Source organism: Crotalus tigris, unplaced genomic scaffold, assembly GCF_016545835.1.
Source record: "Crotalus tigris isolate CLP2741 ecotype Arizona unplaced genomic scaffold, ASM1654583v1 scf7180000024472.5447098, whole genome shotgun sequence".
In the NCBI taxonomy this organism is placed as follows: domain Eukaryota; kingdom Metazoa; phylum Chordata; class Lepidosauria; order Squamata; family Viperidae; genus Crotalus; species Crotalus tigris.
Window position 1 is genome coordinate 229159 of NW_024100643.1, and position 17436 is coordinate 246594.

Sequence of the window (17436 nt, forward strand, 5' to 3'; positions counted from 1 at the left end):
TATGGGCGGTCTTGTCTGGGCGTGAAAGTACAGGAGGGGGTGGCTGCTGAGCCCGAAGCTGGCTGAAAGGACTGTCTACGGGGATAAGAAGTGGTACGCTTGTCAGACCATTTGGTGAGATGAGCCATGACTTTCCGCTTGTCCTTGTTTTCCACAAGGTACGGATTCAGGGCCTCCCCAAAGAGGTGGTTGCCTTGGTAGGGGGTGGTTGCGAGACGCCACTTGGCTTTGGCGTCGGCCTGCCAGTGCTTGAGCCATAGCATCCTCCTAGCGGTAATGTTAGAGGCTAAGGACCTGGAAGCAAAGTTGGCCGACAGTAGAGTTGCATCCAACGCGTACTCCATCGCCACAACCCTTTTGCTTAGGTCCTGATGGATTCGAATGTCCTCAGGAGGGAGCCTGGCCTGAAGCTGACAAAGCCATAGGAGAGTGGTTTGGACAAAAAAGGATGCGCAAGTGGCCGTTTTAATCGCCCATGCGGCCGACTGATGGGTCTTTTGGAAAGTTAAGTCCCATTTTCTGTCCTCTACTTTGAACGCCTCAGCCATGTCCCTGGAAACCGCAGTCTGGGACACGAGAGAGGTCCAGGCTTCATCCATCTTTGGTACCTCCAGGGCCTCAGTTAGGTCTGTAGAGGTACTAAATATCTTTTTGTCTGTTGCACCTATGGAGGGGAAAGATGATGGGGAAATCTGTTGCTTCTTAACCTCCTTAAGAAAAATAGAAGGACAGGGAACATGGTGCTGGGCTTCCACGGTTTCGAAGAAGTCCAGGTTCAGACTCGCCTCAGATGTGGATTGCGGCTGAGGGAACTGATTGGACCCTATGTTGGCCATTGTGATAGCTTTGCGAAGCAAGGGAAGAAATAAGGCCGGATTGAAAAGGCCTCCTGATGGGGAAGGGTCAGGGGGAAGCTCCTCCTCCTCTGACAAGTTGAAATCTGGCTGATCACCTCCCATCAGGGACAAGTAGCCACTGATTGAGGAATGGGCGGGAGACATGAGTTCCTGATATAGGGAATCCTCTGCTGGAGGTACATAAGGCAGAATAACAGAGGTGGAAACCTCTTGTCCGGGCGGGTGGTAAGACTGTGCCGCGAGTGCATGATCTACAACCTTAGAGAGCAGGGCCTCAAGGCGGCCATCAGAGAAAATGTCTCCGAGATCTGGCTCCCTGAACCCAGTCGCCATTGGGGTGAAGATGGCCTCAGGGACCGAGCACGAGGATTCCAGTCCTCGAACTGTGGGTGGGCTAGCAGCTGTGTTCTGAGCTGTCACTGGAGGGGAACAATGTGTGGTAGGGGCTTCCGCCAAGGACCACACACCCTGAGCAGAGGTTGAGGGGCCTAGAGGGAGGTCAAAATCAGGGCCGCCAAATGATTCGTCTCTGTTCTGGCCTGTCTCTGCGCTCTGGAGAACTCCTTCTTCAGAGCCTGGTTCCTACGGCTGGCTTGCTTCTCCGCCAACTTGGAAGGCTTTTTCAGGGGGGCCTTAATCTTGTTCTTGAGTTTGCCTGCTGCCTCCTTTTGGAGGTTTTGTGCCGGCGTAACTTGAGGACGGGGAGGCAGTGCTCATGGGCTGAGGTACCGTTGAATCCTCCATCCTGGGTTGAGCTATCTCAGGGAAACTGAGGGGGAGCTCTGGTAGGCAAGCAGTTGGCGGGAAGAGTAGTTGGAGCAGAGAATATGGACTGCTCCCCTGACCACCTGACCAGGTAAACAAGTCTCTCTGGGTGCTGGTCATGGCTATGGAAAAGAGGCCAAAGGCACGGTTGGGACCCGCTATGGGCTCCGCCCGGAGGCCTTAGGTGGACAGTCAAAGTGCACCAGAAAGCCCAATGAAGGGCGCAGAGGACCTGGGAGAAAGGCCTGGTAAGGGTAGCTGACGAGCTCAAATTGGTGGCTTTGGTAGTGGATCGTTTGAGCACCCCTGATGATGATAAAATGCCTGGTAGCCTTGAGAGGCAACGGGAGCTGATTCTATGTCTTGTACCAGTTAATTGGCTTGAGAAAGGGTAACTGCGTGGTCCAAAAAGGCTCCGCGCGCCATCGCGAGGGATCCCTGGAGAGGCCCGAAGTCTCGCTGTGGACCCTGGAGCTTTGCTACTGAATCTGCTGACTTTGTATGAAAGGCTGGGTTCAGAAAGGAAGAAAAATGCTCCCGCAAATCGAACGGTCCCTTTTGGCCTTCGTTGCCTTTCTTTTTTGGCAACTAAAATGGCGGCTGCAACTTTCTGGCCATTAAAGCGCCCATTAGAAGAGTCACGGAAGAATATTGGGATGTCTGTTAGAGCCGAGAGATCAGTGTCTCAGGACGCTGTGCAGGGAATTTACAAGAAATTAGAATTCCTCTGGCTCCAAACGGCACTGCCTGGGCTTCGTTGCCTTCGGTGGCAACCCAAAATGGTGTCTGCGACTCCCTGGCCATTAAAATGGGCCATCTGAATCCTCGAGAGGCCAGTTGAGGCTTGTTAAATTTAAGAATTGGTAGTGCAGAGCGCTGCGCGGGGACTGCGATGGGGGGGTAGATGCTGGGAAAGGAAAATAAAATGGTACCCCCCCCCTCAGCCAGGCCTCAGATCAGCCGATCTGAGGCAGCTTTGATCCCAGAGTAGGTAAAGGGGAAAGGGAAGAAATCTTTAAGATAACCTACAGACCTGAGGAAGGAAGTTGAAGAGAGGAGAATTCAGCAACGGGAAAACTATCTGCTGAAGCAAAAGTCAAACTATAGTCTCTTGAATCCTGAGAGCCAAACCTGACATGTCTTCAAGAGCTTGAGACCAAATCAAGACTGGGACTCCTAGCAACAGGGGGCGTGTCATGTTTAGCTAACTTGGTCTCAAGAGCAGGCATACAGAGAAAACCCATTGGTGGATTCTCCATCTCCTGTGCTGGAGAACCTCTATTAGCAGATCTTTTTAGAACTAAAACCAAAGAAAAACTACAAGTCTGTTGGAGGGTTGTCTTGTGCAGTCATCTAGTAAGATGATATTCAAATGAAAAGAGAAAACAGTTTGCCAGTTTCATAGATTATGTTCTCTCGTTTCTGAATGATTTTATTGTCTTATTTGGCAAATATCCTAAATTTTCATTTGAAAGCCTCAGTGCTCCTTTTAAAAGATCCATTATAAACTTGTGTTGCAAGGAATTTAAAAATAACCCTTTGCTGTAGGGCAAAAATATCTTGCTTTTTATTTGACTGAAACTTCAAGTTAATACCTCAGGGCGACAGTGAATGTATTCAGGTTTCTTGTAACAGGATTTGGGGATAAAATATCAGAAGCCCTGGATGTAGGAAGGACTGCTCACCACATTCTGAAGTAAGCAATGTAATATATAGTATCATCTAAAATGGCCTAAAGTATATCCCGGAATTTGGTACCAGTGTATTAGATTTGCCATCAATTTTTAAAGGCTGGGGCCTATTTGCTCTAAAACAGTGGCTCTCAAACTTTCTTCACCATGGACTCCCCCTTTTGTGGCTACAGACCATGACCACCGACCCCCAAGATTTAACTCAAGATTTAAATCATAAAATTTCTTCAAGCCTTCATGGACCCCCTTTGATGACATTATGGACCCCCAGTGGTCTGCAGACCCAGGTTGAGAACCACTGCTCTGGAGCATCTTCTGTTCTCAAACTGTATGCATTCTGCATATTATAAGCATTTTGTTCCAAGTCAGCAGACATAGTCAGCCCTTCTAACCCAAATCAGAATGGCCAATTAACTCTTTAAAAAAACCCATCTCCTATAATTTAAAATAATAGGAGAAACCTTGTTGTGAAGTAGTCATGCATGGAAACAACCAACTGCTTAGAATTACTAAAAGTGTTCTGCCTGTGATATTATAGCCCATTCCAGAACCAACTAAACATTTCCAAGCAAGAGTGTCTATTGAAGAGGGCAAACAAGGAATTCTTACAGGTAGTGCTCAACTTACAACCATTTGTTTAGTGACCATTCAAAGTTACAACAGTATTGAAAAGGGAATATGTGGTAATTTTTCACGCTTACAACCATTGCAGCATCCTTAATCATGTGATCAAAATTCAGACGCTTGGCATGTATTTATGGCAGCTGCAATGTCTCTGGATCATGTGAGCCTCTTTTGCAACCCTCTGACATGCAAAGTCAATGGGGAAGCCAGATTCACTTAACAACCATGTTACTAACTTAACAACTGCAGTGATTCATTAAACAATTGTGGCAAAAGAAAGGTTGTAAAATGAGACAAAAGTGACTTAACAACTTTCTTGCTTAATCATGGAAATTTTGGGCTCCATTGTGGTTTTAAATCGAGCACCACCTGTACTTGATTTATATCAGATGATGAATACAGAATTAGGGCATTTGGGTGATGTCTTTATGTACATCTTGTCATCTCAAAGCCTATTATGGCAGTGTGCCATGGATGCTGCTGTTTTCAAATCAAAATGAGTTTGCAAGCTTAAGATTCAAGAAACAGGTAGGTAGTTTGAGAGGATCTGTTGCTTGTAGTACATACAACTCCTGTAAATAATTGTGCAAGATTTGTATAACTTCCAAACCCTGCCAAACTCATTTGGCCTGAGGTGACCATAGGACAAAGGAAACTCCATTGATAATGGAAAGCAACACTTCTCAGAGCCACCTTCTATTAAGTATTTCTTTTCAAACTTATTACCTATTTCTAACCTACTGTAAATACCCCAAAATGCATTAGTTCCACATTATGCTTTAGGGCAAAAATGTCTGTGTGCAAGCATCTAGCTGTCTCAAATCAGATTAAATACCAGAGTGGCAGAACAAAGAACCAGACTGAAAGATGAATTTTTACACAGAAAATTTCTTGCCAATCCTTTCTTGAAAAAAAGGATGTAGAAATAAGATTACTCCTAAAGGTTTTATATGTTCTTATTTTGCCTGATTATGGTCATGGCTGATATAGAGAGGTAATCTGAGATCTGATCCTGGCAAACAGAGACTGCACTTCCCTCCTCGTTTACAAGTGGACTGCAAAAAGACAAAGAGAAAGCAAAGCTCTGCCATTAAGCTATTACTGCTATGGGAGGCTTGAACTGGCACATGTGCTTCAAGAACAAGTTGGGACATGCTTCTAAAATCACTGGAGAGCTCAGCTTAGTGATTGTATCATAGCAGCCAACAGCTGCAAAATGGAATTCTTGTGACTTGGAGTTCACCAGGCAATGAGGAAGTGGAGATAGGGAAAATGTAAGCAATTAAAACCGGAAACAAATTGATGTGGAGTAAGATTTTCTTTTCTTATTTTTTCCCTCCCCTTTCTCTTATCTTTCTCTTCTTCTGTTCTTAAAAGAGTGCTCAAGAAGGCTGTGTATAAAATTCTCATTCTGCATTTAAATTTAAAGAAGAGTGAATTCTCCAATGTGGAAAATCATTTTTTTTTTAAAAAAGTCAACATGTGTTTGCTTGCTGCACTATATTTTTAATAGATATGGGGAACCCTACAGTATAAAGACTTGAGCGATTAATGCTCATTTCCAAATTTCATCATTTATAAATTCATCTTTGGAGCTATGAAAAACAGTCCATTTTAGACAAATGAAAAACCCTGCATTTGGGAGAAAACTGAATGCACGTCTAACATCAATTACTGTAGGAATATACTTGGGCAAAGACTGGAGCGGACACAGACTGGCTGCCGCTATATATAAAAAAACCCTCTCATCTCTGTTATAAATATCTTACACATATTTCTCGTTACCTTCTCAGTGACTATGGGTGTGGAAGACAGTGTGAGATTTGTGGGTGATTCTGAATGCTTCTTGTGCTTCTGTTTAGGCCTTTCTTTGTCTTTTCGACTCTGTAAAAGAAGATCAAAAACACAGCTAAAGTTTTGCCTTTTCCAGCAACAGGTGAGAAAGTACAATAAGGGTAAGCTAATACAGGCGGAAGAGTGTATTATCTCAGAAATAGTTTTTGTCCTTTACCATCCATTTCAGCCTTATCTTCACTCTAGAGCAGTGTTTCCCAAACTTGACAATTTTAAGGCATGAGGACTTCAACTCCCAGAATTCCACAGCCAGCAATGCTGGCTGTGGAATTCTGGGAGTTGAAGTCCACATGCCTTAAAATTGTCAAGTTTGGGAAACACTGCTCTAGAGCATCTATATATATTACTCTCTCCTCCCTCCAGTTTTCAGCAAAGTCTGCCTTACTGTCAGAAAACCCAAAGCAATAGTAGGCTAAAAAAAAAAAAAAAAAGATGAGCAAGATATCACTGCTCACAACCCTTTGCCACCTGAGGGACTACAGATGTGACTTTTTTTATAGCCTTAATTAAATTATGCCAAAACATTCCTTTGGGCAATGCAATTTGCAAAAATCAGACAATGCTCTTAAACATGCTGAGGTTGCAGCAAATTGATTGGTTAAACTACTTGATGAAGATACTTGTCCATGCCAGTCTGTGTGAAAGAACTGATTCTCCTTGTAAGACTGTAGGATACTTCCAAATAAAGTTTGGACAAATTACATTTGTGAGGCAACCAATTTGGGGAATCAGCAATTATTTTCTATTTTTTACTTGTGGAAGACTTTCAGTTTTCCTTCTAACTATGCCCCGGTTAAAAGAAGGATTTGGTGCTGTAAATTTCAATTTCTATAATATGTCAATTCTATAATATGTCATTGCTAATTTTTATTTTTGGAAAAAGCTCAGTAGTAGAGCTTAGGCCACACATGAAGAAAGAACAGACAGATTATGTTGATGCCCTGTGCCTAAGAATTGTTCAGTCATGAAACTACATTGTTGCGCTAGTAGATAACTTAAAAGTGATCTGTTGGACGAAATACATCCTTCTTGGTTCTCTTGGATTTCCCAGGAGCGTTCAACGTGACCATCAGTCTTGTTATTCTTCTGGGCTGCCTGCAGGGTTCAGCCTTTGTTTTCTGCTCTTTTCCTGAGTGGACGATGGAGGAAGATGAGAGCCTGGCTGTTCTAAAGGTTTCTCCAGTGGAAGGTGCTACTGTAAACCGCTTAGAGAGGGCTGTAAAGCCCTATGAAGCGGTATATAAGTCTAAGTCTATTGCTATTGCTACTTCTGGACACTTTGATGGACATTTTGTGCCAGTTGTGCTCTTTCCTGGAGGCTTTGATGTTAGTGATTTACAGTATGTCACCTCTTAGTCTGCTCCACCTGGACCTACTTTTGAAAACTTACCTGAGGTAGTGACATTTGCATTAGAGATGAGATCTGATATTTTGAGAATAAGTTGTGGTTCTCTCCACCCCCCCAAAAAAGGTCACCTGTTGAGTGCGTTCCTCTAACCTCCCGTGATGGGTCCTGTTATCCCAACTTATTTTGGCTTCTATTTTCGCTTTAGGCACATGGACAGATTTCAAAACAAAGTATAGATTATAGCCCTTACCGTTTTTATTTTTAAATAATGTGCATATGTGATGAGTAGAGAAATGCAGGAAAAAAAATGTACGTTGGAGATGGGTATTTCCTTTGCAGAATGAAAAAGAATTTAAAAGGAACAAACAACCAAAGGCAAGCAGGTCAAAAACCAGGCAGGTGCCAAGAGGTGCTGTGATTCCACAGGTTTTTGAATTCAAGAAAAATTTAAAAGGGAAAAAGCACACAATTATTTTATAAACAGTATAGTCACATATCTCGTTCCCAGTATTTCCAGGTAGCCATACACAGTTCAAATCTATGCACTGAATTGTTACCACATGCAGTAGACATTGGTCCCAGTAAATATTCATAAACCTGCAACATCAAATTAGATTTGTTTAGATCAACAAAAGACTCTTTGTTTACCAGCCATTTTTTAAGTTTATGTTCTTCATTTACAATTCATATTAACATAAAATATCTTGGCTTCACTGTCTTTTTGCTATTTTTGTGTTTTAAGCTTAGATTTAAAAGACACATATCAATATTGGTCCTAATGTCCTTTTAGATGCAGTTTTAATCTCCTAGCTTAATATAGATCAATTATCAAAGATATACCACAAAAAATATAATATATGAACTATGGATGTGGTCTATCAGAGGCTAGGAAATGGTGGAAGAATAATATTAAAGATATCACTGCTGTGTATCATTATTGTATACATGGCCCACATCTATAAACTTCTTGCCAATATTAAATTCTCCTTAAATGCCAAATAGAGCATGAAAGGTGAAGTCATGTAAACTAAGAATCACAAAATAAACATGCCTAAAGAATGGATTCCTTCTCTGACAATACAAAAGTACTTATGGACTTGTCCCTTTGGATGTTAGTGGCAGTATATTACAATCAAATTGAAAAATTCACTCAGCCATTCTGATACACTCAGCAGTATTCCCTACCTCACATTTTCCCTTTTGGCTCTCAAGTACCTTGTTTTCCCTTCCTTGAGAACTCTCACTTCCCTTCAGCACACATTGCAGACACCCAGGTACCCATACAAATGTGTTTTTGCATCTGCTTTTTGCTAAACTCCTCTCCCCCCCCCCGCCAACACATATTGTCATTAGTTAGAAAATCTGAGAGGAGGAAGGGGTGCTGCCATGCTTCATGTGACTAAATAAAAGGCCACCCCTACCTTCCCGACGCTTCACACTCCTTTGCAGCAGAAATTGCCCTGGGAATGCCTGGATTTGCAAATCGCATTGGGGCTGCCAAGTTCATCTCACTGCCCAAAGTTCACCAACAAGAAGTCTCTCTCTCTCTCTCTCTCTCTCTCTCTCTCTCTCTCCCTCTGTCTGTCTGTCTGTCTCTCTAAACACTCAGTGCTGGGAGTTTCAAGCAGCTGGGGGTTGGGTGGCATTGGAGCAAGCACAGAAAAAAGCCGATAGTTAAATGAGAAGGGGAAAAAAGTAAAGCAGAGACGGGGAGGAGGAAAGGGAGCTCTCATCTGAGCACAGGAAGGCGGTGCCCACATTGCACATACTAACTTGTAGCTCTCCAACGTCAGGGTGAGTGAAATAGGAGCTCTTCAGATGCCAGCAAGGGCTTACCCCCACCTTCCATCCCCAACTCTTCTTGTAAGTCTGGGCACTGAAGGAAAAGCAGACAGCGCTGGGCAATCAGATATGTTAGTGTGCCCTGCCTGATGGGCTGCCCTTCCTTTTCTGCAAACAAGGACAAGCCTTTATCTGAATGCAGGCTCCCTCACCCTCAGCTTTGGTGAAACATGATAGCCTAGCCAGGAAAAATGTGTGTCGAGGGGTGGGTGAAAGTTGTGCAAGGAGGGGGGCAAACTGAGCACCTCTGAATCACATGCAGGGAGAGTTTTAACTAGGATTCAATGCTGGAATATTGTTCTAGAACACAATGACTTTAATTAAGGTTCAATGCTAAGTATTATTTTGGAACATAGTGATAATGTCAAAGATGGTAAAAGCTCTTAGTGTGTGCAAAAATATTCCTTTTTTAAATCTTAAATTTAAGATCACATCCCATAAATCAGTTTTCTTGGCACAGATAGGGGACCCTAAAGAAAAATGCCTCTGACATTTTGTAAACCTTACAACAACCTTATGTAGGAGGCCTTTTAGGTCTAGGAAAGTGAGGGATGCCTTAGACCAACCAAGATTTCAGAGTGTAGATGATACCGGGACAAAGAACTTCCAAACTTAGAGATTATTTTCTTGTTCAGGATGCTACATCAATAATATGGTTCAAAAGAGATGGACTGTCATACCCTTTGCATTAGACCCACTGGTTAGTTAACTTAGTTATCCTAAGTTCTGTGCAAAATGAATGAAGTTGTTTGTAGCATCACTGATGCCAATGTGTAGCCAACTGAAATACAATACAAAGGATGGGCAATCAGCTTTAAATTGTCATTGGAAATTTGAGGCTCTTCCTATGGATTCTGCCTGGTTTTTAAGATCCATAGGAGGGAGCTGCATAGTTTCACTAAGCATCATTTAGTGTGAATATTTTTCTATGCCTGCTCCCAGGCCGTAGAATGAAAGTTAGGCTAACTTCTTTTCTCTACTGACAGATAAAAAAGTCTTATTAAGGCAGGGTTTTGACGGGCAAACTGGTGTAGCTGCTCAGTTTTGTGGGTGCAATTTTGCCACACTGATTCCTTCTTAGGGTTGAGAGACGGTGACTGGCCCAGAATCAGCAACTGGTTTTGTGCCCAAGGCAAGATAAGAATTCGGTTTCTCTGGTTCTAGACTGGTGCCTTTGCATTACACCAAATTGGCTTTCTATAGGGATATATAGCTTTTGATAAAATACACATACAAACACTACATGCAAATGTGTTACCTTAGTGAAACAGTGAGGAACCAATGAAGATGGCTCACATAATTTAATACTCCACTAAACAAAATAAATGCTAGTACAATTAAAATCTTGGCATAACATTTTCTGAACAAATTGGAAATTCAGAAAGAAAGCTAGTTAGGAACTTTCTTCCTTCATATGCTAATTTGCTGTCAAGTCTATATCTTCAATCCCTGAACTTCTAGTTGCAGATTATGATAAATTCATATTCTCTATTTTGCTGTACTTTACTGATTCTGGGAAACAAGGATGAAATGTAAAAATAACTTTCTGGTATTTTCAAGATATATCAAGGAAAAGCACAATACTGAACATTTTAACCACTTCAATTCTATCTGATATTGCAGAAAGAAAAAAGATAACATCTAAAAAAAACATTTTTAAAAGATGGGCCTGTATCTGTTCGCTCTTTCAAATTGCAAAAATAGCTTTTTGTACTTTTTATACTTTCAGGGTTTTTTTTTCCATATTAACTTCAAAACCTCTGTATTTTCAAAGTGACAGAAGTTGGCCCAGCTACGGATAATATTGCCTTGGCCAGTACTGACAATTAATGTACAAACAAGGCAGTAGGAAACTTAAAACAAATTATCAGTTAAGCCAAATGAAAATTTGGATGCCACTAGTCAGAAGAATTAAAGAATATTTCAGAGAAGCTCGGATATGGAATATCAGTTACTCAGAAACATAGTGAGAAAGGAATGCTACACTAGATTCAGCATGGATGTTCTTTTTTACAATTGCTTGACTTGCCCCAAAAATGTGAATTTAATTGATGCATGTGTTGTTTTGGAGAAAGAGCTGCTGTTTATACTTGCAGAGAAGGCAGTTTACCGGCTCATCAATTGTTTGTTCAGATAAGATACTATTTCAAAGGGAAACAAAAACATGATGGGCTTACAAGATTTGCTTCAAATAGTGAGGTGGGCAGCAAATAATAATAATAATAATTATCTTAAGGATTGTCCTGTTTAGTGACTATTTGAAGTTACGACAGTGCTGACAAAGTAACATTTATGACTGGTCCTTGCATTTACAACTATTGTAGCATGATTGCCATTTGTGTGCCTTATAACTGGTTCCTGATGAGTAAAATCAATGGAGAAGCTGGCAGTAAAATCACAAGCTGCAGTCACATCATATCCCATTTAACAACTGCAGAAGAAGTGAGATCCTGTCTGTCATGGTAACTGATGTCTCGTTTAATGAACACATCACTTAGCAACCAAGTAGCCACAACTAAAAGAGGACTATCTGTACCTGAAAAGAGGAGGATGCATTGTTGCTGAAGATAAGACATAAAGCTGAGGTCTATCTGGTCATGTTCTGTAGCATCCCCAGTCTGCATGGCATGCTGAGAATTCTGAGAACCAATATCCACATTTCATTATTCCCAGCATCAAGGTTTGGTTTCGCTATGCGTCGTAGCTTCTACATAAAGTTTTACAACCATGTTTGTTTTGCAAATCCAATAAATTCAGGTAGTCCTCAAATTACAACCATAATTAAGCCACAATTTATGTTGCTAAGTGAAACATTTGTTAAGTGAGTTTTGCCCCATTTTGCAGCTTTCCTTGCCTCAGTTGTTAAATGAATCATTGCATTTGTTAAGTTAGTCACATGGTTGTGAAGTGAATCTAGCTTTCCCATTGACTTCGCTTGTCAGAAGGTCGCAAAAGTTGATCACATGACCCCAGGACACTGCGACCATCATAAATATGAACCAGCTGCCAAGCACCTGAATTTTGATCACGTGACGATCATGATGTTACAATGGTCGTAAGTGTGAGAAATGGTCCTAAGTCACTTTTTTCAATGTCGTTATAACTTTGAACGATCACTAAATAAACTGCTGTAAGTTGAGGACTACTTGTAGTAGTTTTTAGTAAATCAAGTTTAATCAAAACATTGTTTATGTGGTGAATCTGGTCAAAGACAGTAATAATAATAATAAAGTTGGAAGGGACCTTGGAAGTCATCTAGTCCAACCCCCTGCTCAGACAGGAAACCTTATATCATTTCAGACAAATGGCTGTCCAGTCTCTTCTTAAAAACTTTCAGTGTTGGAGCATTCACCGCTTCTGGAGGCAGGTCGTTCCACTGGTTAAGTAGTAGTATATGCAAAGATATGTAGCAATGGCAGATTCTTTCAGAGCCCTAAAGATATTATCAGAAATATATAAGATATGTCTTGGTATCATCCCATTTGATTGGATTGTTGATGTGGGAATATAATCAGGACATCGGACACAGATTTTTCTGTTGAAATGGAAGATGAAATATTAGCAATTCCTTCTACAATCCAATTGTCCACTCTACCCTTTTTGTCCTTCTTGTTGTGCATCATCAAATCGTAGTCTCTATTTTTGCAGTAGGGGGATGATAGAGCAAGGGATAGTTCAGGAAGAACAAAAAACAACTATCTTTTATCTCTCAGTAACATATTAAAATAAGTGAAGACACTGCTTTTACTCTCCTCGTCTTTCCTTCTAAGTTAGTGTAAATATAGCTGTTCCATAGCTTATCAGGTGTTGTCTATTTTTTTCCACAAGTTGCCTGCCATCCAGCTCATCTTCTGTTTTGTTTTTGCCTGGTGTGATATAAAATACTTTGTTCCATTACTACATTTACCAAGCCAGGTTTCCTCTTGTCTCTCTTTTTCTTTTCCAGTTTCCATTGCTTTCCCTGGCAGAATGTAGTCTGTTTTTAGACATATGAGTTTGACTTCTAAAATGGATTAAGCATGTTGACAAGATTAAATATGAACCCCACAATCTCTGTTGCAAAGGCATGCAAACTGGTCCTATTATTGTTCCAGATAAATATTAATGTTACAAAAAGGAACTGAATTCATGTCAGTGAACCATATCTACTTATTTGTAAACTGTAATTTCAACTTTTTTGAGGGAGGGAGGGAGAAAGGGTGCACTGGTGAGAACAAATGCTATTATGAAAGCACTTTACCTATGGTTGTCTTTAATATTTCTTTTTGAATTTCAACTCCTAGGATTAAAAACAGCTTGAATTCAACAGAGCTTATATTGCAGTAGATGTGTTCAGTTAAACTCTTTTTTAGAGCTTATTTCATTAAAAAAGGAATAGATAATTCTATTCACTCATTCATCCAAAATGTCTGTGCTCCCATGTTGTTCCATCTACTTCAAGTTATTTTAAAAAGCAATTTCCATTGTCTTTTGCAGCAAAATACTTTCAGCTGTAATCTGACAGTTCAATACTCTAAGCCCCTTTAACTAGCGCCTTCCAGATGTGGGCTGCATCTCTTAACATTTCTAACAATGTGGCAAATAGCCATGCTGACTGAGAATTCCTAGGTTTCAATTACATTATTTCTGGAAGATGACTGGTGGGAAAAAACTGTAACAATGGAAAATCAGTGATACTGATAACAGTGCCATCTGTAATATGAACATCTTCCATCCTAGTATCCACCTTTTTTTTTGGAAAACAATAAAACTGACAACTTCTACGCATATTTACAATAGTATTTAATTTATAAAAAGTGATTAAAGTGACAAAACTTATTTATTTTACTAGGCTCCTCAAGTAGTTCAGAGGTACTGAGAGAGGCACAAAATGAAAATAGTCATGAAATTAACAAGGCTGATTCCATTCTCCTTGTACTTATAAGAGTGGATTTAAGCCTGGATTAAAACCTTGAAGGTGATACTTATATGTAGACAGAGAGGGATTTCTGTGGTTTGTAGTTAACTGAATCTTCTGTGTATCAACAACTTCCTTCTTGATCACAATAGAGCAAGTCATCAAATTTTGCTAAGTCTGTAAAGTTTCTGCCCTTAGCTAGTTACTGAATGTACTGTGTAATTGAGTTTGTGAAAAGTAATACAAATTAACCCAAATGTTATCTTCATTGATACCTGGAACTATCCAATTATTTCAGCAAATATTTTCCAGATGTTGAATTATGCAACCAATACTAATTCTGACAGATAAAGAAGAACAGCAAGAATACAGTGTACTATAATTAGGTAAAGTTTATCTATTTGATTTAATCTGCTTTGGTATTAGAAAGGCAAAATCCTAAAATACATATTCCATGAAACAATATGTGCACTTACTCTCAACCTTTGATGTGCGCTCTTTGTATTTTACTGTTTTATTTGTCTTCTTCTTTCTTACCTTCTTTGGTTTCTCATGATGAGACACATGCTTCTCTTGCGTAGGTGATGCTGACTGACTCCTCCTTCCTCCAATAAAAGAACCACCTCCAAAATGGCGTGAAGTCTTCTGGAGGCAAGTGGGAAATTAGGGAAAGGATTTTGGATCAGATGGACATAGAAGGGAAAAATGAAAGCAAACAAGAAGAACTAACAGACTTCTACAACCAAGCAGTTTGGTTTTATAATTTACAAAACCCTCTTCCTCCTAGATGTTTCCACTATCATTTTATGTCAAGCAAGCTTCAAGCTGGAGATTCTTCATGCTGCCAGAATTCATTTTTGGGACCATAGTTTAATCTTTAAAGAAAAAGATCCAAACTAGCCTATGGTATCTGGTGTAAAAACTGGTCAGCCCTAAAGCTTAATAGAAATGACTCATAGCAACCTTTTTTATCAGGTTCAAAGACAAACAAAAGATCTCTGAAGCAGTTGTTTAATAGTAATCTGCTACTGCTTAAAAAACCAGTAGTGTTGTTTTCAGAGGGAATATTTAATTTTTTCCCTATACCCTCTTGTCCAATATTAATCATATTTTATCAACAATCAAACTACTCCTACTACTGTTGTCTTTTTATCATGTAGGAGAAAACCATAACTTAGGTCAAGAACAGTTGTTAAACACTGTTTATTTCTCTAGGAATACTATTTCCTAATCCTAAACTTCAATTGTTTGTTGAAAGAACATTCTAATTAGAAACCTAGCTCACTGCTTAACATTGGCACATGTAATTACACTGTACTATCCTATAAATACTATGCTGACAATATTGTGCTAGTGTACTATTGACAGTAATGGGGAACAGCATTCTTGAATTTTAGGTATAAAACTGTATAAAACTCTTCAGAGATGCCATTAATGAACATGGGATTTTCTGCTTTATTACTGGGCTATCTAGCTTTCATAATAAAAAATGATAAATTAAATTTAGAAAATTATCTATTAGGAGAATGCAATGGACACCATCAGAGATAGATTCTGAGAAGCAGAATGAAAGAGAAGTTTGTCCTCAAGGACATGATCTACAAATTTTAACCTTCCCAAGCAGGGTGTTTTTCAGATTTGATGGATTATAACTCTCTCAATCTTAACCTGTATTGACTGGAAATGATGGGGTCATAGTCTAACCAACACATATGGAAAATGTTGGTTGGAGATGGCTGAGCTAGCCATTCATCTGCTGAAAACTCAATTGCAAAGTAGGATCTACATAAGAACATAGGAGTAAGTGCTTACATCTATCTTCTGAATGAATAGGGCCTTAATCAGAGGGCTGGAGGTGGTGGTAGGGATTGTGCCATATGCATTTCCTGTCTCAGGAATCAAACTGTCTGGAAGATGCCCTAATAGGAATTTATACCAATGAAGCCTTTGTCCAGGCCTATGAAGACAGTAATTTAATATGATGATATGGAAGCTTTTCTTATAAGTCCTGATAACAACGGAGGCAACCTACTCAGAATCAGCAATATTTTTCCCTTTGTTATTAAGTTCCTTAGGTTCTGTCATCATGGCTTGGAAAGTTAATCCAAGGTTGAGATGAGGCCCCAGTTATGCCCTGGAGTGCTATGCCTCCCTCCCTCCCTGCCTCCCTGCCTTCCTCTCATTCCCTCTCTCCTTCAGGTTGTCCTGAAAACAAGATAAAAAAATCTGTAAAAGCAAATTGTTAATATTAATAATGAAAAATATACCCAAATGCAAACAAACAAAATTCTAAGGTAATATTTGAAACATTACTTCAGAGGATATCCACAATAGTGTACTTGATCATGAGTAATGAAGGGCAGAATATTTCATTTCAAAGAAGATATTTGGGCTATTCAGCATTTTTATCTGGAAATAATGCTTGATTTCCATATATTGACTAAATCTTCCCCAGCTAGCCCAGAGTATTTGTCTCTCCCTGAGACCCCTGTAAGTGAACCAACCGAAGAAGCAAAGCCATTCCAGCATTTGTCTGAACGGATTCTGCGGCAGAGCATCAAATCTACATCTGTCTATAAATGTTTCATTTATCTGCCTAAAGGTAGTCAGCACCTGTCTATACAGAATGCAAGGCAGAACTAAAAGTTGAGACATTCCTTTGGGATAGGAAGCCCACCAAGCATTCAATTTATTTGTACTTGCACTAGAAGCCAGAGGAATCTTCTGTTGTCAGCTATGGAATATTCTTTGGGCAATGAGATCTTGCCAAACGTTATCCTTGAAACATTTAATTTTATAGACATAGGGATTTAATAATTTTCTAGATGTAGATATGACACTAGCATCATGTAGAGAACTCAGCATTAATTTAAAAAAAAATATTTGGGCTCTCGACTGAATAAACTGGAGACATTCCTTTCAACTTTTGGTATGATAAGACAACTGTATTTTTCTTTAAGTATAATGGACAGATTAAATTCCCTTACAAATGTTCAGAGAGGACTGCATGTTCTCCTTTCTTTCTAGTCTGGAAGTTTCATGAGGAATCAAAAAGTAGTATCATATCCCTCATAAGAACAGATTTGGAATAGGCTTTATAGACCATTTAGCTTACAATTCTGATTATGCAAACATAACATGACATCAGATTTTATTTCTAGAGGAAAGCTAATTTCAGGGCAAGAAAAAAAATGGGGGAGAGGAAATTGAGATTAAGAGCAAGCAGACTTCTACATAGTGACTTTGATCCCAACTTTCTTCATATACAAGAATGAACCAAAAATGATGGGACATATATTAGGGAAAGGGAGGTTGTGCTTCCTTGTTTTCTCATGACTTTTTAGTAGTGTTTTAATCTATTTTTTTTATTAAAAAAAACACTTGGAAATCTTGGTATGAAAAGGTTCAGCTAAAGCTTCAGTTGACAGAAATTGCTGTTACTGAGCAGGATTTAATTTCTTATTAATGTGCTGTTTTACCTTTAAAATGCTATTCTAATGTAATTTACCTGATGTAATCCCCATTTTAATAATGAACATGGCAGATACAAGTAAACTA

At 39.7% G+C, this 17436-nt stretch overlaps 1 protein-coding gene across 11 annotated transcripts in view; it reads right to left on the reverse strand.

The window, feature by feature from the left end:
- Positions 1–17436, reverse strand: part of MLLT6 (MLLT6, PHD finger containing) — a 112821-nt gene that overhangs the window by 60873 nt on the left and 34512 nt on the right. For 7 of the 11 annotated variants that reach the window (XR_005555491.1, XR_005555492.1, XR_005555493.1 and 4 more), the window contains exons 7-8: positions 14416–14523; positions 5723–5821 (exon numbers count right to left, since the gene is read on the reverse strand). Coding sequence is in view for 8 of the 11 variants with exons in the window: in XM_039333179.1 (XP_039189113.1) it covers positions 5723–5821; positions 14416–14523 (207 nt within the window). In the remaining 3 variants the exon portion in view is untranslated. Of the gene's footprint in view, positions 1–5722; positions 5822–8912; positions 9016–11517; positions 11621–14415; positions 14524–17436 lie in introns of those variants that run through there. The other 4 variants (XM_039333178.1, XM_039333184.1, XM_039333183.1 and 1 more) reach the window with 3 other exon arrangements.